The sequence below is a fragment of the Pituophis catenifer genome, unplaced genomic scaffold (genome assembly GCF_029215685.1).
Source record: "Pituophis catenifer annectens isolate HBS135680 unplaced genomic scaffold, rPitCat1.0.hap2 SCAF_4, whole genome shotgun sequence".
Lineage (NCBI taxonomy): Eukaryota > Metazoa > Chordata > Lepidosauria > Squamata > Colubridae > Pituophis > Pituophis catenifer.
In genome coordinates, this window is record NW_027256884.1 from 71,682,105 (window position 1) to 71,705,411 (window position 23,307).

General features: G+C 38.9%; 1 protein-coding gene across 1 annotated transcript in view; it reads right to left on the reverse strand.

The window, feature by feature from the left end:
- The window catches only part of EFHC2 (EF-hand domain containing 2), a 54,029-nt gene extending 31,074 nt beyond the window's left edge, over positions 1-22,955 (reverse strand). Inside the window, exons 1-6 of the mRNA XM_070943459.1 lie at positions 22,914-22,955; positions 21,597-21,785; positions 14,350-14,500; positions 12,120-12,343; positions 1,081-1,332; positions 177-287 (exon numbers count right to left, since the gene is read on the reverse strand). Coding sequence (XP_070799560.1) covers positions 177-287; positions 1,081-1,332; positions 12,120-12,343; positions 14,350-14,500; positions 21,597-21,785; positions 22,914-22,955 — 969 coding nt within the window. The remainder of the gene's footprint in view (positions 1-176; positions 288-1,080; positions 1,333-12,119; positions 12,344-14,349; positions 14,501-21,596; positions 21,786-22,913) is intronic.
- Positions 22,956-23,307: the final 352 nt, after the last annotated feature.

Below are 23,307 nucleotides of genomic sequence, written 5' to 3' on the forward strand. Positions count from 1 at the left end.
AATTACAGAGCTCTGTCTGTTGAGCTATCCAGGCTCCTTTTTGTATGAGATTATATTTTTGTATTACATTCTCCCAATTCACATTTTCACCCAACCTGCTTACTCAAGTTACAGTCATAGAAATACAATTTAAATATAGTGAACTTTATAAATTATAATCGTCTAAAATAGCTTACCTTACGATTATCCAGAATATAACGACCTTTATTCCCAACTAGCCCTCCAAACACATTCAAGACTGTTCGATCTGTAATTGTACCAGGCTGATATATTCCAACTGGAGCAAACTGGGATTCAGGTAAAAGACACAGGCTATTAATATATGTAATTACCAGACTAACTAAAGAGAACAGCCAGGATTATCTAGTATAAAGAGTGCTCGATGTATGACCATTCATTCAGCAACTGTTTGAAATTACACTGGTACTAATTGAATGGAATTATGACCCATGCCTGAAGTTACAGCTGTTGTAGTCCTCATGATCATGTTATCAAAATTCAGGAGCTTGGCAGCTCAGCCACACTACAACCATACTACAACCACACTACAACTGCAACTCCCTCCACCCACCTACGTAAATCTATGCAAATATGTAAAAATGTTTATGTGTGTGGATGGACTCTGTCTGAAGCCAGCTGAGGCCTCCCAGGCCATGGAAGGATGTGCTGCAACACCCCATCTTATCCTTAGCCTACATTGGGCATCCAGGTGTTTTTCCCACCCGCTCTGAAGCAACTGGTACTATTTAGTTGTGATTCCATTCACACAATGACCTATAAGATCACTTAACAATTTCAAACGTGAGTGCCAGAATTGCAGGTCATGTTATGTCTCACTTAAAGGCCACTTCACTCAACCATCAAGATTCCTGTCCCAATTGTAATAATAAGTCAAGAACTACCTGCATCTGAAATTTTATAAGGTAATAAATTTCTGTTTCACATAAAAGCTATATTTTATGTCCAGCTAAGTACATATATAAATATTTATTTCATTGAAAAAGACAGCAAATGAAATAAATGTATAAATTCATTCCAACCTGCCAAATATCAAATCATATTTTTCACATACGCATTTACCTTTGGTAGTTTCTGTCTATTGAGGAATAGAGGTACAGCATCCCGGCCAGAATTTAAAGGTATCACTTCTTTTATTTCAATCGTATCATCAGCCAAAAAATAATGTAGCACCACTTCTCGAATGTCCCCAAACATTGTTTCAGTGTCATCCCAAACACCATAAAAACGTAAAACATGTCCTTCATGTTCCAGAAACTGGCGAAGTGTATCAAAGCGCTCATAGGGACGCAATGGTGTCATACTATCTATCAACTGCAGATCAGAAAATATTTTTTTTAAAAAATTACTATTGTTATGAACATACAAATCTCAATGTGTTACTAACTTTTAAAATGTCCCATAGGACCAGTCTTCATAGCTAAAACCATAGTTTATTCCCTAATATGTCTTGTTTCCTATACATTTTATTTTAGCACAACATATACACATTTCAATTTTGTTATAGCAAATGAAATATATGCTATATTTAGTAACCATCCAGGAACAATTTCAATAGTGAGTTTAAGTATCAAGTTTTCATTTTTTTTTCCTTTTCATGATGAACTTTTACATCTAAAAATTGGAAATTTATTTATTTATTTATTGAATTTATATTGCCACCTATTCGCACTTGGCGACTCAAGGCGGCTTACAGAATATAAAACCTCATTTAAAACAATAAAACAAATAAAAAAGAATCAAATAAATTAATATAATAAAATCACCCCCAGCCCCCCCTCGGTGACAGCACATCACACAAGCCATTTAATGGGCTCCATTCTTCAGCACCTTCCAGAAGAGTGTTAGAGTGGGGGCCATTCTAATCTCTGGGGGAATGATGTTCCAGAGAGAGGGAGCCACCATGGAGAAGGCCCTTCTTCTGGGTCCCATCAGGTGTATCTCTTGAGGAGATGGGACCCGCAACATTCCCTGCCTCCCCGCTCTGATGGGTCAGGTAGATGTGACTGGAAAGAAATGGCCCCTCAGATAACCTGGTCCCAAGCTATGAAGGGCTTTAAAGGTGACAACCAGCACATTGAATTGCACCCAGAAGCAAATTGGCAGCCAATGCAGCTCCCGCAGAAGAAGTGATACATATGCATATGGGGTCTGCACAGAACCATGTGGGCTACTGTATTTTGCACCAACTGGAACTTCCGGATGCTCTTCAAGGGCAGCCCCATGTAGAGCGCATTGCAATAGTCAAGGCGGGAAGTGACTACGGCATGAGTGACTGTGAGTAGGGATTGTTGGTCCAGGAAAGGGCATAACTGGCACACAATCTGCAGTTGCGCAAAGGCCCTCCTGGCCACAACCACCACCTGCTCTTTGAGCAGGAGTCGTGAGTCCAGGAGAACCCCCAGATTATGCACAGGGTCTGTTTGGGGTAGTGCCACCCCATCCAAGACCAAAGGTGGCAATTCTTCTGAGCCAACGAACCCCAAACCCAGAGCCACTTGGTCTTGCCAAGGTTTAGTTTCAACTTGTTGCTCCCCATCCAGCCCCATCCAGGCCCTAACAGCCTCCAGACAACATTACTATCTTCCAATATCTCAATACACGATCCCATTTTTTGTATGCAAAAATGTGTCTCAGGCACATTTTTGTCAGATATATTTTCTTCATTTTGTAAACATACTTTTTCATGTTCTGAAGTGGTATTATAAACTTTCTTATCCAAGTAGGTATCGGTTCTTGTTCTCAAAATGAACCTTTTACTATTTTTTAATACTAGCAGCTTGCTACATTATGCTTATAAAATAAACTAAATTAAAATGGTTCTGTTCTCAAAATATATCCATTAGTATTATTTCAGTATTAGTAACTTGCTACAATACGCTTATAAGGAAGGTTCAAAGACAAAATAAATAATTGTACTGAAAACCACATTAGGTGAATAATTGGAGGTAATGAGACTATATAAAAACAGTTTGTGAAAATAGGAACACATTTTGAATGGAAGAAAATGGTCTGAAGAAATGGCAGCAATGAGGAAAAAGATAGTAAGATAAAAATTTGAAGAGACCAAATTGTTCATTGACAAATCTAGAAAGCCAATACAAATACCCTAGAAACAGTGTAAATGATATTACCTTCAATTTGAAACCTGAATTTGATTTCAAAATCAAATTAATGAAATGTGAATGAAGGAAACAAGCAATAAACATCTAAAGGAAACAGGATTAACATCCCTGTCTCTTCAGAACACTAACCTTAGATATTATGACATCACTGAAGAGGAAGTGGGAGGGGGGGCTGGAATCAAGGGGAAAAAAGGCAAAAAGGCAGATAGAAAGGCATAAAATGTTGTTAGTCTATTATCCTATAAGCCCCAACCAATGATTGAGCAACCATAGTATTCCAGACTTTAAAATATTAATAAAATGATCACTGAGTATAAGGCTGGGAAGAACCTTAAGATCCTCTAGTCCAAGCCCCTTTCCAACATTATTTAAAACCATGGTTAACTTAGAATGCTAATTCAAAACTAAACAAATTACATTATGGCTTAGCATGTTGTGTGAATCAGATCCAGATCAATTGAACTGTAGTGAAAGAAGCAAAGTTTCATTTTATTATGAAGCAACATAGACTTGGACAATTGAATAGTAGAAGCTAGGTCCTCTAGAAGGGCTATATTGAATTGTTTTTGACAATTCAATATCTCTTAGTTTAATCTATACAATGGGACCATTATGAAAATAAAGAAATAAAATGCTAGTTAAACAAAAAGGTATATTTGCTCTTTTAATCATAAAAGCATGATTTTAAAAATAAAGAACTGGGATGACAGTTGCATGATTAAAAACTGTCATGGCATTTGGGGACAAGAAAGAGGGAGAAACTGTTAACAGCTATAGGAATTAATGTGGATTAGGAGCTGTCAGTAGATTGTTCAACTTAAACCATTCATAACACATCTACAGTAGCATCATTTTGATATTCTTGCTTTACATCGTTATATTTTTTACAAAACATATGAGATAAAATGAATAAATGGGCAAAAAAAACTTGATCAAAAAGATTGTGAGGGGAAAATGGTAAATTCTCCTTTCAGTAATAGATATCGTATTTATCTATTAAATACACAAAAATCTTACATTGTAGTATTATAACAACTCTAATTTAGAGTCTCTAAATTTTCCATGGACTAATATAATCATTCTCCTGGAAAACAAATCAGTTAGTTTGCCAGATTACATAGTTTAAAATATATATTGCCACTCAATTATTTTATATGCCAGCTAAAATAATAAGTATGTTAACATTAGCAATCGTAAACACATGTATTCTGTAGGTTACATATGTGCAGGTCAATTAAGAACAATTTCTATCTCAAATCTGCTATCCACTACTCCCAGTCACTAGGCTGTAGAGATTTAAGCAACAATCCTACTATCATTTACTGTGGAGTAAACACCAAAAAACTCAGTGATAATTTGAGTAGATGCAGTAGTATAGGATTGTTCTCTAAATAGGGCTGAGGGTACACAAAATATTTGTGCACAACGGCTACTTAATCTAAATGGCCACCTGTGGCAGAATTTCCCTGCTTCTTAAAATGACATTTTGAATATATTAATAATTGTGCTAAAATTTTCTAGATTCTGTGTGTCTGTGTGTATACATGTGTGTAAAGAATGAGATGGATTTAGAAGAAAAAGGATGGTCAGCTGCCACTACTGAACTTTTTGTAATATAATATATTCTTAATGAGCCAATTGAAAAGAGAAGGCTAGTGCAGATAATAAAGTGAAAATATTACTATCCAGAACAATCCAGAATGTATTTTTATCTGGCCCCTGTGCATAAGCAATTATGGACATTGATTTCCAAATACATCATTTGTGCCATTTATAAGATGTGTGTGAAACATCTTTATATCTTGTTCTAAACCCAACGATGCCTTGGAAGTGATGTCCCAGTGCCTGGAGGCCGTGCGGGTCTGGATGGGGAGAAACAGGCTTCGACTCAACCCTTCCAAGACCGAGTGGCTGTGGCTGCCGGCATCCCGATATAGCCGGCTGGCGCCATTGCTGGTTATTGGGGGCGAATCACTGGCCCCCACAGAATGGGCTCGCAACTTGGGCGTCCTCCTGGACGCACGGCTGTCTTTAGAACAGCACGGCTGTCTTTATGACGGCCGTGGCCAGGGGGGCTTTCTATCAGGTTCGACTGATACGCCAGTTGCGCCCTTTTCTGGATCGGGACTCCCTACGCACAGTCACTCAAGCACTCGTCACTTCTCGTCTGGACTATTGTAACGCTCTCTACATGAGGCTCCCCTTGGGGTGCACCCGGAGGCTCCAACTGGTGCAGAATGCGGCCGCGCGGGAGATTATGGGAGCGACGGGGCGCTCCCATGTGACTCCTCTCCTGCGCGAGCTGCATTGGCTTCCAGTGGACTTCCGGGTGCGCTTCAAGGTGTTGGTGATCACCTTTAAAGTGCTCCATGGCTTAGGGCCGGGGTACTTTCGGGCCACCAATTGCCTCCCACCGGCCAGTTCGCTCCCACAGAGAGGGCCTCCTCAGGGTGCCGTCGGCCAGACAATGTCAGCTGGCGACCCCCAGGGGGAGAGCCTTCTCTGTGGTAGCACCTACCCTCTGGAACAATCTACCCCCAGAGATACGAGGATCCCAGACCTCCGGATTTTTCGTCGGGCCCTTAAAACCTACCTCTTTCAGTTAGCTGGGCTGTCCTGATTTTATGATGGGTTTTTAAAATTTGAAATTGGTTTTAAATTGAAATGTTTTAAATTATGGGCCAAATTATTTAATTACTTTTAAATCTATTTTAACTTTTGTATATAAAGTGTTTTACTTGGCTGTTCACCGCCCTGAGTCCGAAAGGAGAAGGGCGGTATAGAAATTTGAAATAATAATAATAATAATAATAATAATAATAATAATAATAATAATAATAATCATTTAGGGAAGCAGAGTTTCCACTCTTTGTTGAGTTAACATTGAAATATAGAGAAATTAAGAGAAAACAAGCAAGCATCACAGAAGTATAAATAAGTGTGTATGAAACTGAGTAAAGACGTGTGTGCATATTGCAAGCTCTCAGTGGTTAGTTCAGCATAGAAAAGCCTTTCAATCAGCAACTACAGACAAAAAAAGAAATGATAACATAGTTGAACTGTTTCAGTGCCGTAACAGCTACTTTTTTTATTTTGTCTGTGAATAATCCATAATTCTTGATTTATGAAATCTTAGATTAAATCCACTGTCCCTATTCTTAACAATGGCTTTCAGAAATTAATTCATAATTTCTTGGCACTTACTATGATGACAGCAGAACTCTATATGTTCAGCCACCCCTGTTATATGGCTCCTTATCTACAATTCTGTAACATAAAGGAGTATCTATGGAGATTCTCAGTCATCCAGGTCATGGTTGCCCCAAAGGTGCTTTTTCCAAGAGGCAACTGGACTTTTTTGTTTTTCTTTGAAGACGTTTGGCTTCTTTATTATCCAAGGAGCTTCTTCAGCTCCCATTCCCCACCACCCAGTCAGAGTTGAAGAAGCTTCTTGGATGAGAAGCCAAACATCTTCAAAGAAAAACAAAAAAGTCCAGTTGAAAAAAATCCTCTTGAAAAACATTTTGGGACAACATAAAGAAGTCTTTTCCATCAGTTTTATTCCATTCTCTTGTCTTTTGTTCTATTGCAAATTAATTGTTATGCAACATAGGAAAGAACAAACGATAACAGAAACTGGTATTAAATTAATCTGACAGTTACCATGGTGCAGTTACGTTTAAGCTAGGAGAATCCTAATTAAAAATCTATGTAAAAGCTTGTAGTGCTATTACATTGATTCAAACATGTATTACAAGATAAACTATAAACATTCTGCATATTCATTCTAGTAAAGTACAGCTAGGTTTGTGATAAATGGCATTGAGGGTTTTCAGTAGGTTAGGGTAGGCCAACAAATGTCTGTTCAGTTGATTTATTTCATGAAATCTCTCCTTAGGGTAGTTATTATTTTATGTTTATTATTAAGTTCCAGGCTTTAAACCAAGCAGCTTTGAATATATTACATATTTTACAATCCCTTCCAGAACAATAAAAAAACTGCCAAAATGTTTAAAAGTATCAGCAAGATTAGAATTTAAATGAAATTGTCTCAAAGGGGGATATATACAAGAACACAACATTTGGGCAGATTCATCATATAATGGGAATTCTGTTGCACTGTGTTACATTTTACAAAGTAATTATAAACATTCAGCAAAGTTTCTTACATATGCGAATTCCTCTTACAATTTTTGTATCAACTTCCCTGAATTAACAGCTACTCAGTTTTAGGCAATAGGTCAGTGATGGTTAACCTTTTTGCTGTTGCATGCCAAAAGCGGGGGGGAGTGGGGTGGTGGTGCATACATGTGCCCACACCCATAATTCAATGTCCCCCGTGCTCCGCCCCCCCATGGATGCACACATGACCCCCCCGTGCTCCCCCCACTTTTTGCATGTGACGGCAAAAAGATTACTGGTGGGCCCAGTAGGCCTGTTTTTTTGCCCTCCCCAGGCTCCAGAGGCTTTCTTGGAGCCTGGGGAGGACGAAAATGGCCTTCTCCATCCCCCTGGAGGCCCTCCAGAGGCCAAAAACGGCCCGTTTCCTGACTTCCGGTGGGTCAAGGCCCGGAAATCAGTTGGCTGGCGCGAGCTAGGGCAACACTCGCGTTCTCACAGATATGGTTCCGCGTACCATCATGGCAATAGGTCTTACTAGAGAAAAACCTTCAGCTCTTACTTCTTTTTAATCTAATTCAACTCCAGTGCCTATTTTCCTTCTGCTTCCCTTTAATATAAACTAGCCCCCATTTTCTCCTATAATAAATCTCACAAGGAATCTGTCCCAGTTGTTATCCTCAACCTAGTGTTGAAATCGCCCAAAATGATGAATTTGTCACTGTCTAAGCTTATTCAAATAATTTGATTCAGGTCTTCATAGAAAGCTTTCTTGTCTTCAAATGTGCTAGTGAGAGTTGGTAAATAGGTGCTGACAATGGTTATATACCAGGTTTTGCTGAGAGGAAAGAGGAACTTCATGAGGCATTCATTTATTCCAGGTAGAGTAGAGTTCTTCAGCAGAGCAGTTTTGAATGCAAAACTGCTCACTATTCAGTGAGTCCTGTTATCAGTCTATTTTCCTTTTCCAAAAAAACTCACTTGCAACTTCCTGTTATGAACCTTCATCTGCCAACCTATCTCACTGAGTGCAGCAAGGTCATTGCTATAATAGCAAAGTTGGGCTGCTATCAGCATTGTTTGTCTTTCAGGCCATGGCACCTTGTCTCTATCAAACAATGTATGGATGTTCCAGGCTCCAAAAATGAGTTTTCTTTGATTTTTTTCCCTTTGATTCTTGACTGTTAAGGGGATGATCTGCTAGCTATGATTAACTAGCCAGATGTTGTTGAGGGGCAAGCAATGTTTAGATACCTTTTCTAACCCCCTCCCTTGTATGAAGGTGAACACTGCTATCTTAAAAGGTCTGCCAGTTGCCCTTGAGATTCCTTATTTTACAATTAGAAAATAATTAATTTGGAGATAAATTTGTAAAGATGGTAGAAAAAATATATTCAACTCAAACGGCAAAGATAGCAATAAATGGAGACATTACCGAACAATTCACAATAGCAAAAGGAATGAGACAGGGTTGTCCTCTATCCCCATTACTATTTATCTTAACACTAGAGATACTGTTAAACAAAATTAGAAGTGAAAATGAAATAAAAGGATTGGAAATAAAAAAAGAGGAATATAAAGTCCAAGCCTTTGCCGATGACCTGGTCTTCATCTTAGAACAACCAATACTGTCAGGACCCAAATTAATAACACAAATAGAGAAATATGGAAAAGTAGCAGGACTTAAAATTAATAAACTCAAAACAAAGGCACTAACAAAAAACCTTACCAAGCAGCAGGAGAAAGAATTAGAAGACAAAATGGGTATCCAAATGAAAAAAAAATTAAAATATTTAGGAATATGGTTAACAAATAAAGGTTCATCGATCAAAGATGACAACTATAATAAATTAATATTACAGATAAAGAAAGACTTGGAAATTTGGAGCAAATTACAATTATCCTTTTTAGGAAAAATAGCTTCAATTAAAATGATTACTATTATTTCCCATAAAATTAGGAAAAAAATTTTTAAAGATCTAAATAAATTAATAGCAAACTATATCTGGCAGGGAAAAAGATCAATAATCAAAATACAATCATTGCAGGATAATAGAGAAAGAGGAGGATTTGGACTCCCAGATTGGTAAACATACTATAAAGCAACATCACTTATATGGATCAAAGACTGGATGGGACTATGAAATAAAAGAATTTTAACATTAGAGGGATATGATTTGCAGAGATGGTGGCACACCTTTTTATGGGAAGGAAAAAATAGACAACATAACTATTTTCAGTGACACTTAATCAGAGATGCACTATTACAAATATGGCAAGGGATAAAAAAGAATCAGTACGATAAAATTCCAGAATGGTTATCCTCAATGGAGGCACAAATCTACCCAAATGCATTAGACATCAACAAAATGAAAAGATATAAAGATTTGTTAAATAGTCAAGGGGAATTGAAAACAAGGCAGGAATGAAAAGAACAGGGTACAGACATTGATTGGTGGCCTTACATGCAAATAAAATCTAGATATAAGACAGATTTGACACAATATGGATTCCAAAGAAAAGTATATGAATTATACAAAATCCTCCAAGGTACAGAAGGTAAATTGATCAAAAAAATTTACAATTATTTATTAAGATATAAATTGGAAGAGGAGGTAGTTAAAGAAAATATGATAATTTGGGTGAAAAATTTCGGATATAACATTGAATTAGATAAATGGGAAAAATTATGGAACAAAAATTATAAACTGATAATGTCTGTATCCTATAAAGAAAATCTGTATAAAATGTTTTACAGGTGGCACTTGCCACCAGCCAGATTGGCAAAGATGTTTCCCGATACCTCACCAATGTGTTGGAAATGCAAATAGAAAAAGGGAACATATTACCACATGTGGTGGTCCTGCCACAAAGCGAAACAATATTGGAGTAGAATCAGATCACAATTAGAAGAAATAACCAAACAAAAGAGAGAGAGGAGGCCAGAAACATTTTTATTAGGAATACTCCCAGGGTCATACGAAGCACGCCATGGCTTAGGACCTGGATACTTACAGGACCACCTGCTGCCACCAATAGCCTCTCACCGGCCAGTACGCTCTCATAGAGAGGGGATCCTCAGGATGCCGTCGGCCAAACAGTGTTGGCTGGCGGCCCCCAGGGGGAGAGCCTTCTCTGTGGGGGCACCTGTTATTTGGAATGAGCTGCCCCCGGAGATACGGAGGATCCCGGATTTAGGCACCTTCCGCCGCACCCTCAAGACCTTTTTCTTCCAACAGGCTGGCCTGGCCTAACTTTCCCTTTTAAATGGTATATGAGAAATTTTAAATTTGTTTTAAATATGGGGATGTTTTTTAATTCGTTTCGGGCCAAATTGTTTAATACGTTTTTATACTCTTTTAAATTTTATAATCTGTATGTTTTATCTTTTTGGCTGTTCACCGCCCTGAGTCCTTCGGGAGTAGGGCGGCATATAAATCTAATAAAATAAATAAATAAATAAATAAAAAGAAATACAATATTTAATTATCCATATTACCACAGCAGCAAGAATAATCTACGCTCAGATTGGAAAAATGATAATATACCATCCGAAGATAATTTGATCAGAAAAGTTTTGGAATGTGTGGAGATGGACAAATTAACAAAGGAAATACAAGAAAAAGAGGAAACAGAATATTACTTAGTGTGGGAGAAATTGTATGAATGGTTGGAGGAGAGAGATAAAAGGAAGGGAAAAATTAAATAATGGTCGAAATAGGAGTTGAAGTATAATTGCTAATCTGAGGAAACAAAAATTGTAGAAATGAAAGTGGGTACACGGTTATTGTTATGTATACATGTAAGTAAATAAATATATATTAGAAGTATATGAATAAAAGATATAGTAGAAATAAGGGAGGAAAAAATGTATAACTATGAAATTTTTGACTGATGCGAGACTGTTGAAACAGAAAAAGTGTTAAAGCTTTCTTTTTGTTTTTTTAAAAAATGTTTAATAAATTTTTTTTTGCCAGTTGCCCTTGATGTTGCCAGACATTTCTGCTGCCCAGGGTACACAAATGAACGACCAAGGCACATAATGAAATATGAAATACAAAATGGAGAGTAACAATATCTTGAAACAGAGTCAGCTGCCAGACAACAAGCAAGCTGCAAGCTACATAGCTGATTAGTGTTAATTGAAAATTCTCAAAGAAAATGTAAACTAGAAAGATTCAATCAGTGCCTTTGATCAGAGAAATAAAATAATTACTGCTGCAATTGAAGAGAGGCTTGCTATTTTGCTGACTATGTTCCATGCTGATATGTGTTGAAAAATGGGCTTTTCAGTCAAATAAAGTTAAAGAAACATTTATAGTACATTATAAGTTTCTTTTAAACAGGTTCCACTGTATATAATCATTCTTCCTCCTTAGTTTACAGTATTTTAAAAAGTATTAAAAGGACTTTATTATCTGCAGTACTTTTGAACACTAACATCCTTGGTCTACTATTCAATATTTTATTCGCAAATGAGAGAAGGCAAGACTTTTTACATGCTATCTAACACATCCTGGATATTGTATGAAAACTATGCACAATGCATGAAGATACTGCCAATTTAATCTGGTTTACTCATTGATACAAGCACCAAATTTTATAGCACTATTTATAGTGATGGCAAACACAATGTTAAGCTATACTTCTGGGGGAATAAAGTATATAATAAGGAATATATGCAAACCAATACAAGAAATGTAATAAAATATGGATTATTAATATAAGACCTCTTCTTAAGAAGGATTCTTTAAGATATTTCTTTCCCAACATGAAATTTTGCTTGTTTGTTATATACAAGCTGTTCTTAATTTTATCCTACAAACAATAGTATTGTCAACCATTCTTTCAGCTAACCTTCTGGCGTCCTTTCGTATAGGGATCATCTGGACGTTCCAACGGGGGATTTACTTTGACTCCCATCTTTCTCAAGAAATTTTTAGTGAACTGATCACAGTCTATAATTTTATATCTTTGGTCATAAAATATCACATCAGTGTCAAGGTTGAAATAATCAACAGTGTAAAACTGATCTTCATTAGGAGGCGGGAGTGGAATCCGATGGCGCCTAAGAAGTGTTCCTATATTGAAGAAAAACACAATTAATATAACTTACTCCAAACTGGAACTTTGTATTAACATTATTCACATGAAATCTCAAAATAGTTACATGGTAACAGAAATTTCACCTGAAATATTAAATAGGATGAATTTAAAATCAATTTAAACAGCGACCTTTGGACTGTGCCACTTGAAACTTGTATCTGAGGATTTCTCTCAGAAAATCATTGATAAAAACAGTATATCAGAGTTTTGTTCCTTTTGTGGCCTTCTGATAAGCAAAGTCAATAAGAACCAGATTCACTTAATAACTGTGTTACTAACTTAAAAACTGCATTGATTCACTGTGGCAAGAAAGATTGTAAAATGGGGCAAAACTCACTTAACAAATTTCTTGCTTAGCAACAGAAATTTTGGACTCAATTGTGGTCATAAATTGAGGACTACCTGTACTAGATATTTCTTAAAGTAAAGACATTTATTTTCTTAAAATCCAATAAATATCACTATAAATCCTTGCTTTCTGGCCATCATTGTCTTACCAGGTCAGGTTAAATCTCGTATAAGTTATGTCTTCTGATTTCTTGATGGATTTGTTTTTTTATTTGTCACTAGTGCCATAAATATGGTGGTTTCCCTCTTAATAGTTAATGTTAACTGTTATTCTGTTCCTGTGCATACTTATTTAAAATCTTACTTCATTAAATAGGATTTATTTAAACACATAAAACCACAATACAGATTTCTGTTTTTCTGCAATCTTATCAAATTCTGAAATTAGAAGACCACCTATAAACTTGTTCCAGAAAACTATCCTTAGCTGAACAATTTTCTCTCAAAATACATTCAAACACAATTATACCAACAGCATAGCAAATGAACTAAAATACCTCTGCTTTACCTTCCCTCACAACTCTCTCCTTTTGTATCTATTGTATAGTGTGCATCTTCAAATCAGTGCTGATTCTAATAAGTACATGAACTATGCAGTTTTCTTGGCAATATTTTTCAGAAGTAGTTTGCCATTACCTTTTCCCTAGGACTGAGGGACACAATTGACCCTAAATCACTAAATCATTTTGGACCTAAAGGATCCATAGTGTCTCAGTTTCTAGCACATTGTCTTTAGTAAAACCATAAAAATTAATTGAGATTAGGTTAGGGTTAAGGTTTGGAAAGAAAACACAAAACATGGGATGAATACTGCAAGCAGAAATGCTGGATTATCCTTAACCAGATGATCAAGAGACTCCTCCTCCTGAGGCTTCATTAGTTTTTTTATCTATCTATCATACAAGGTGGTGTTACAGCTGTATTAAAAATATCAGAAATATTACTATAGATCTTATACTAAAAACTAAAAGCAAATAAACAAAAATAGTTTTCTTCATTATAACTGAATGAAAAAAGGATTTCCTTTCTGAAAAAAAATGCAACTTTTCCTTTTTGTGTTCATAAACATTATTAGGTTTAGCATAATAATGTAATTTTTTTTACTGATAATATGTCATCAACTTTAAACCGTTGACTCTCAAAGGTAAAGGAAATTTAAACTCTATATTTTCAATTTCAGATTTAAAACACAATTATAATTCATATGAATTATCATTTCTATAATTCACACTTAAATCTAATCACAGGACCATCACAAAATTATATTGGGAAACTATATACTGTATATTGCAACAAATAGTGGCCTATACCACTAAATTTTATATGGTGGCTGAAGCTCAACATAATTAAGTGGTTCTTGACTCTCAGAAAATTTATTAGGCAAGCAAAAGAAAAAAAACTCTCAGAACAGAAAAAATAACTGTTAAAATAATTATCATTGGAATGGCTTGCCTTCCGAAGTTGTGTGTATTCCATTACTTTTTTAGGTTTTTAAGAAGAGATTGGACAACCATTTGTCTGAAATGGTATAAGGTCTCCTGCTTGAGCAGAGGGTTGGATTAGAAGACCGCCCAAGATCCTTCCAACTCTATTATTCTGTTAAAACATTTGCAATAAAAAAGATATAAAATACCTTGTAGAATTCCACTATTCTTCACTTGGGGTTCAACAACCTGAATTGTGTCATCTTCAAGATAGAAATATATTTTACAATGTCTTATTCTAAACAGCTCTTGATTTTTGTCAGGAACTTCTTCATCAAAATAAGCACTAAAAGACAATACCTACATAAAAGCAGAGACAGAGAAAATCAATTCTACTACTACTACTACTACTACTACTACTATACACACACACAGTATATGCATATGTATACACATGTACACATTGGAAAAGTTGGATTCTAACAAAGAACTATACTATTTTGTATTTATTATGGAGATATTTTAATTAGTTGTATTGATTTTTTATAGGAGCATAACACTGGAATTGATCTGATTATACAATTGATTACTTATCCAGATTCTTACATTTAGATATGACACAAATAAAATAGCTCAACAATCTAAGAATGAAAATCAGTATTAAATTTTCCTATTTCTGAAGGGAGGGAGGGAGGGAGGGAGGGAGGGAGGGAGGGAGGAGTAAAATCAACAGAAAATTCCCATGTCAACAACTTTTTTAATTGTCAGGGGCATAACAACAGAAATTATAATTTTTTTAAAGGAACTCTATTGAATGCCACTCTGTCTGATTGTCCTGATACTGTAAACACATGGCAAATTTTCTGGTTTTGTAATATTCATTGGAAAATAAATTATTTAAAACTGTCTTAATATGATGGCATATATTTTTGTAGTGCATGCAATCAGGATGGCATACTGCAGAAAAAAGACATCCTTTAGCATGCTTTACTGAAAGAATACCAAAGCATGTTCTGCTATCAAGATAAGAGGGACAGCAGCTATGTAGGCAAGAAAAAGATTATGAAAGGTAGAGTCCTGTCTGAATTTACCCTTAATGATAGATTTAATCTCCTAATTACACAGGCTATACATAGTTAATTAAACACTGTGTAGCTATCATTACCAATATCAAATGGAAATAATCACAAGCCTCATCAAGAAAAATGTTCATATTAGCAAGGAAAAAAATTGTAGATGATACTTTCTGGTAATTCAAATCTCTGAATTTTTGAAATGTCCTTTTTTTCTTGTAAGTACCGTATTTTCCAGTGTATAAGACGACTGGGCGTATAAGACGACCCCCTACTTTTCCTGTTAAAATATAGGGTTTGGGCTATACTCGCCGTATAAGACTACCCCTCTTCCAACGCACACCAAATAAAAATTAAAAAACATCAGATTTGATTTCAATATGGTAATTTTAATTCAAATGCTTATGACACGCAGGTACTTAGCAGGAAAACTGTCACTTATAAACATAAGGCTGTTTGTCATCAAACATGTCAACATAAAACAGTGCAATTGGATTAAACTTTTCCTAATTCACTCTAAAGCTGAAAGGAAGGATAAGACAATAAACCCATGGGAGCTGCCATGCTGTTTGTTTTCTAAGCTGTCAACCAAACTGGAACTGATTATGATAGGAGGAAGATAACAAACAATAGAGAGCCAGTGCCGGGCAAGTCCCTGGCGAGTCAGTAACGCCCATCATAACTGCAAGCTATTTTTACAGGTTTTGCTGGCGTGACAGTTTCCCTTTAAAAGCCTTTAAAATCCTCCTGTTCGTCATCTGATATCATAAGTACATCAAGGACATCTTGTGATACATTTGTAAGGCAGTCATCATATGGATCTAATTCCGTATCAGATGGTGTGGTCTCAGCTTCGGCTTCCTCTTCATCTTGCCACAAGTAGTCGTCCTCCATACCATCTAATGAATTTGATATGCCACACTTCTTGAAAGACTTGATTACTGTTTCTGCATCAATATCATTCCAGGCTTTTATGACAAACTTGCACAAAACATCCAACTGTGGAGCACGCATGTTTCCTCTTTTTGTGAATGACTTTTCACCGCTAACCATCCACTCATTCCACTGTTCTCGAATGCGATCTTTAAATGGCTTGTTTAGGCACACATCCAGTGGCTGTACCAATGATGTCAATCCTGCAGGAATAACTGCCGCATCTGTGTTTATTCTTGCAAGCCTTTGCTTGGTGCTGGGAGTTAAATGAGCCCTGAACATATCCCACACCAGTAGACTACGTTTTTGAATAAGTCCACCTGGTCGCCTGCTCCATATATTATCAAGCCATAGCTTTACTCCTTCTTCATCCATCCAGCCTTTTTCATTCACATGTATAAAACAACCAACAGGGAACTTTAGTTTCGGCATTGTTTTTCTTTTAAAAATAATCATTGGTCTCAGTTTGGAGCCATCAGCTGTGCATGCTAGTACCACTGTAAAACTGGACTTCTCATGTCCTGTTATTTTAATTAAAATTGTTTTTTCACCTTTTGGATGGACAGTTTTATTTCCAATCATATCAAAATTCATTGGAGTTTCATCCATATTTCCGATACTACTTAACGCATAGCCATGTTTCTTGCGCTGTTTTATTACATATCGATGGAAACTATTTACTTTGGCATCAAGATCTGCAGGTAATTTTAGTGCAATTTTTGTCTTTTGCCTCAGAACCAAATTATGCCTTTCCAAGAATCTAGTACACCAGGATACAGTGGCCTTAAATCTGTTGCTGTGATCTGGGTTAGATTTGGCCCACTGAAGTGCAAACAAACGTATTTTATTTCGTGTCACTACATAACCGTTTTGGCGATGCTCATTCACCATGTCTGCTACATGTTTTTCGAGTTCTGGCCAATGTGGGGTGCCTCTTCTTAATGCACACTTACCCCTTGGCATACTCTTTAATGCTTTTACGTTTGCTTTCCAGTCCCGAACCATCTTTTCTGTTACTCCATATTGTCTTGCAGCAGCACAGTTATTATGTTCCATGGCAAAGTTTACAACTTTAAGTTTAAAACTGGCTTCATATTTCTTTCTTCTTGCTGGTGGAGCCATGATGGGGTCTTGACTGTTATATTTGTATACTATACTGTATGTACTGTTGCTGTACTGTATGTATTGTTGCTGTACTGTAGAGAAAGGTAATGGGCTACGCTACGTATAGTGGCAAGAGGGCTATTTTGTACCAGGTTTTTTTCCTTCACCCATGCAGCCTTGTCGAGATCCGCACAGCTTCATGAATCTGAATTGCTGGCACTGACTGATGACGCTACGGAAGCGCCGACAACATTGACAGGAAGCTGTGCCGATCTAGTCAAGGCTGCATGCTGCTGAATGCTGGAACCAGCTGGTTGCTGAGTGGAGCTTCTCCCAGGCATCTAAGGGGATATTACCGATGCTCCGACTTTCCCAGCTGACCCCCACTGATGGCGAGCCCCACCGGTCTGGGGAAGTCAGAGCGTCGGTAATATCCCCCTGGATGCCTGGGGGAAGCTCCGCGCAGCAACCAGCTGGTTCCAGCATTCCAAGGCGATTCCAAGGAGGTCCATGGTGAAAGCGGCGCCGCGGTCAACCTGGCCCAGCGCCTTGCACACCTGGCTCTGCGTCTCCATTATGAGAAGCTCCATGCGACTTCGCATGTCTCCGCCCCAGTCGCGCAGCTCTCGCAATCTGTTCACCGGAGGAGCCATGAAATGCTCGCACCGCCTTGCCAGATCTTCCTCGTCCTCCTTTCCCCACGGCTTTTCCCGTTGTAATTGCTGCTGCTGCTGCCGCCGAGGCTGCTCCTTCATCTCCGCCCACCGCACCAGACCCAGCCCGGCCAGCACCGCCATGGCTCCCGCAGTCCAAGCGGATCGGCGCCCGGGCTCGCAGGCGAAGGGTGGGAATGCGCAGCGATCGACGCCGATCGCTGCCACCCACCATCGCCCCAACGGGAAGAACCACCCAGCAGCGATTCCAAGAAGCCTGAAGCGAACATCCTGGAGCAGCGCGGGCCGGCCCGGAGGCTTAAACCCCGGGAGCCCAGGTGCCGAACCCCGCACAGCAGAAAAGACATGACAGCCGGTGCCCAGTTCCTTCTGCAGCCATCCGGATCAGCGCCCGGGCTCGCAGGCGAAGGGTGGGAGTGTGCAGCGCACTTTCCTGGCTTGGCGCCGATCCGGACGGCTGCAGAAGGAACTGGGCACCGGCTGTCATGTCTTTTCTGCTGTGCAGGGTTCGGCACCTGGGCTCCTGGGGTTTAAGCCTCTGGGCCAGCCTGTGCTGCTCCAGGATGTTCGCTTCGGGCTCCTTGGAATCGCTGCCGGGTGGTTCTTCCCGTTGGGTCGATGGTGGGTGGCAGCGATCGGCGTCGCTTGGACTGCGGGAGCCACGGCGGACTCCTTCCCCACGAGGTATTGCTCTGCATTTCACCACCTCTTCCAGGCTCGCAGCCACCCACCATCGCCCCAACGGGAAGAACCACCCGGCAGCGATTCCAAGGAGCCCGAAGCGAACATCCTGGAGCAGCACGGGCTGGCCCAGAGGCTTAAACCCCAGGAGCCCAGGTGCTGAACCCCGCACAGCAGAAAAGACATGACAACCGGTGCCCAGTTCCTTCTGCAGCCGTCCGGATCGGCGCCAAGCCAGGAAAGTGCGCTGCGCACTCCCACCCTTCGCCTGCGAGCCCGGGCACCAATCCGCTTGGACTGCGGGAGCCACGGCGGTGCTGGCCGGGCTGGGTCTGGTGCGGTGGGCGGAGATGAAGGAGCAGCCTCAGCGGCAGCAGCAGCAGCAATTACAACGGGAAAAGCCGTGGGGAAAGGAGGACGAGGAAGATCTGGCAAGGCGGTGCGAGCACTTCATGGCTCCTCCGGTGAGCGGATTGCGAGAGCTGCGCGACTGGGGCGGAGACATGCGAAGTCGCATGGAGCTTCTCATAATGGAGACGCAGAGCCAGGTGTGCAAGGCGCTGGCCCAGGTCGACCGCGGCGCCGCTTTCACCGTGGACTGCTGGGAAAGGAAGGAAGGTGACCCGAATTCCGGGGTAGAGTGGGGACGCGTTCCTTTCTCGTGGGCCGCGCATTGCCTGGCACCTCTTGTAGGTTGGAACTAATTCGGAGTACAGCTTCCCCTCAATGTTGCTGGCGCTCCCAAAGTGTCATCGGTCAGCACCAGCAACTCAGATTCGGGTACCCGGCGTATAAGACGACCCCCGACTTTTGAGATGATTTCCTGGGTTAAAAAGTCATCTTATACGCCGGAAAATACGGTATATAGCTTTGGAAACAATTTAACACCATCTGCCTAGTGTTTGGCAGGTATGTGCTGATATTTATTCTCCTTTTTTCAATAAAATTAATAGAAATTCTATATCAAGGAGAAAAAAACATGGTGGTAGACAGGGAAAATGGAGATTAGCCAAATCCTGGGGGCACTGCAGGAAACTGAATTATGTTTGGCTTGCTTGGACAATACAGTTTAATGAACATGTTTTATAAGGAATATTTTCAAGCATGAATTGTCCCATTTGTGACTTAACTATTTAATATCCTAATCCACAGTCCAGTTAAGTAATTTTATTTGGATTTATATGAATTCTGTCCCACAGGGTTTTTTTCAGACTGGGAAATGATTTAATTTCAAAACACTTTGGCTGAACTAGTTTGTAAATCATGCTGCAAACATTACATTCATGTGGCAAGCATTACACAAACAGAAAACTAAGATTATCATTTTATGTGTTATTATTATGCATTAAATGCAAACCTTTCTCTAATCATCATAATCCTTCAATTTGTATACTTTGAAAATATAAAATTAGGAGTAAAAAGAATAGTATGTGAGCATTTCACATGATACAAACTCTTAAATGCTGGATTACAAATGGAATACTTATGTCTATATAAAAAATAAAAAGACCTACAGGATCTGGCTAAAGGCTTATCTTGTCCAGCATTCTGTATAACACATGGTCAACCAAACACATTTTGGAAAGAAGCATGGACAAGGGGGTAATAGCCCTTTTCCATTGTTTTCTAGTAGTCTGTAATTAGAGTGTGTGATTGGAGCAAGATCTGAAAAGCAAGACAGTAAATTGGATTAAACTGTTTGGCAATCCTGGATCAGAGGACTTGCTAATCACAGGAAGCATAACAGTCTGTTTCCAATCATCCAAGCTAGAGTGTGAAGGTACAGAAATATGATTTGTGATAGACCATTACCTAAATAACCCCACAATAATCTTGCAAATTAAATCAATTTCTAAGGTACTAAATGCATTCATAGTACTGTGAGATTTTCTAAATTTATAATTTAATTACTTTCTGTCAGAACTTTATAGTCAAAATCCCAAGCTAGATGTATCCTTAATATTTATTGCACAAGAGGAGGTAACACTGGAGATACAACTAATATTTATAAAATTCATAAAATCTATAAAACAGCAAATGTATGCCAAGTGTGCTTTTGCACATAGCGTATCCAGGATAACAAAACTCTGATTTGCTTACAAATTCAGTAGAATAAATCAATTGCAGAGATGAAGCAAGTAAGAAGAATCTCTGGTCAATTGGACTGGACATTTTTTTTATCTGAATAAATCTGTTAAATTTCATCTAACAGTTTGCAAGGTTGGAGTGTACAGTTCTTTAATTATATAAATGACTTGTGAACAACACACACCAACACAGACTAGAAGTTATGTATACATAATTAAAAACTGTTGAAGAGCGCTAGAAGATTTGACTTCTAACTGTCCCTGCAGGCACTTCAGAGGTGGGTTTCAGCAGGTTCTGACCAGTTCTGGAGAACCAGTAGTGGAAATTTTGAGTAGTTCGGAGAACCGGTAGTAAAAATTCTGACTGGCTCCGCCCCCATCTATTCTCTGCCTTCCAAGTCCCAGCTGATTGGGAGGAAATGGGGATTTTGCAGTATCCTTCCCCTGGAGTGGAGTGGGAATGGAGATTTTACAGTATCCTTCCCCTGCCACGCCTACCAAGCCATGCCACACCCACCAAGCCACGCCCACAGAACCGGTAGTAAAAAAATTTAAAACCCACCACTGAGGCACTTCTATATGTTGTCCAACCTCCAAAATGTTTTGTGTATATAGTCCAATAGCACAGAATTTGTCTAGTAGCCTGGCCAGATTTCAATAACTCAATAGCAAAGACTTCCACCAATTCTGGACTATTCTCTTCCTCATTAGAAATTCCTCCTCTTCATCCCATCTGATGTGCAATGGTCAATCTCTGGCTCTCCCAAAATGCTTTTTATGGGGTACAATAAACTTTCTTCTTTCATTTTTTCAGTTAACTTATTTTAAGATCCAATTAATTACTGAAAATGAAAACACACACAAAAAACAGCAGCAGATCAGTGAGAAAAAACAAATCAATTACCTGTTTATCAAATGCTACCCATGAAGGTGCATCACTTCCAACACCTCTAGGAAATACACTATACTTTGTTTTTAGTTTTTGTCCAAGCAAAGGTTCTCCTCCTATTCCAGGTTTGTCTTCTCCCACCAACATAGAAACCTTATTGCAGTAACTCCAATGTTGAGATTTATGGAACTTTTCTTTTCCTAGCTGCAATCAAAATGAAATAAATAGAAGAGAATTATTTAAAAAAACAAAGAAAGGAAAAGAATGTTTTAAATATACAAAATAATTTATACAATAATTATTCAAATCCATAAAACTCTGAAGGAACCTGAGTGGCAGTCAGTTTTATTATCAGTGATGAAATATTGTATGTTTTCAATCACATTTAAAGATAAAGGTGGGGCAAGACTGCATAATGTTAAGAGTCCATCTTAATACTGTGCCTTAGCTTTACAAGAACCAATGTCAAAATTTATCATGTAACAAAACACAGACCTGACTTTGCAGATTTAAAGTGCTACTTCTGTAAATAACAATGGGAATGGATATGCTCTATGAAAACATACATATACATTTTAATGATCTCTCTCTTATTCTCTCTCTCTCTCTCTCTCTCTCTCTCTCTCTCTCTCTCTCTCGCACACACACACACACACACACACACACACACATATGCAATAGTGACTTAAGAAACTACTAAAATTATGGAGTGCTGGTGGTGCAAGAGGCAACTTCTATGGAGGTATTTCTGAAACATTTAATTGTACCATGGCTCTAAAAAAACAGAGGAAAAAGTGGACAGCTACACTTTGGGTAAATTCAAATATCAAATAAGGATAAGTTGGCTTTTTTAAGTATAAGATATTTTTATATCTGCATAGATGAATAGCAGACCAAGGAATGATGTTGGCTGAATCTCTAACCTGCACTGCCAATCAGTTGTAAAATCCTTCTCAATATAAGATTTAGCCATATCCTTATATCAGAAAGCATTATACACTAAGATAGGCAGGGTATATATATATATATATACTCCCAATAATCAGGTTTAGCCTTTTCTTTACCCAGATGATGCAGGTCTAGGAAGCAAGCCGGGATTATACCACATTGACCAATCCTATAAATAATCTGAGACTTGATCAAAGACAGAGTTTCAGTCTGCCTTCTGAAGGGAAGAGATTCTTTCTCTGGTTGGACGGCAGTTATTGGGCATTTAGAATTAGTTTCACGAACGAAGTTTACACACGTGCATAGGTATCCCCGCAAAACATTCTGTAAACCTAAATTTAGAGAGCTCCCGGTGGCTCCTGGATCGTACTCAACATTACTTACATTCCTGTTGAAAGAGTTCCCGGGCAGGAGCGGTAGCGCCATAGTTGTGCCGGTCCTGCCTGCCGCGCCCCCCGCCGCCTCAGGGCTGGTGTTGCTGCCCGAACCTGGATGACCGCCCTCCGCGCTACCAAGGCCGAAGGAAGCGCAGCAGCGCTGTTTGGAGTCCAGTTGCCTGGAGACCCCCATTTGACGTCACATAGGGTGGCGGGGAATGGTGCGTTCGCTTCACCCCTGCTCTTTGCTGCCCCCTGCAGACACAAGACTCTGCCGCAAAACCTGCTTGGGCTGTTGGCTCGCGCTTTGCTGTTGAGGTATGCGAAGTTCCATCTACGGGACTCCTAGGAAAGGTCTTTCTTCCTTTTCATCGTGCATATCCAAGGGATCGTTGCCATCC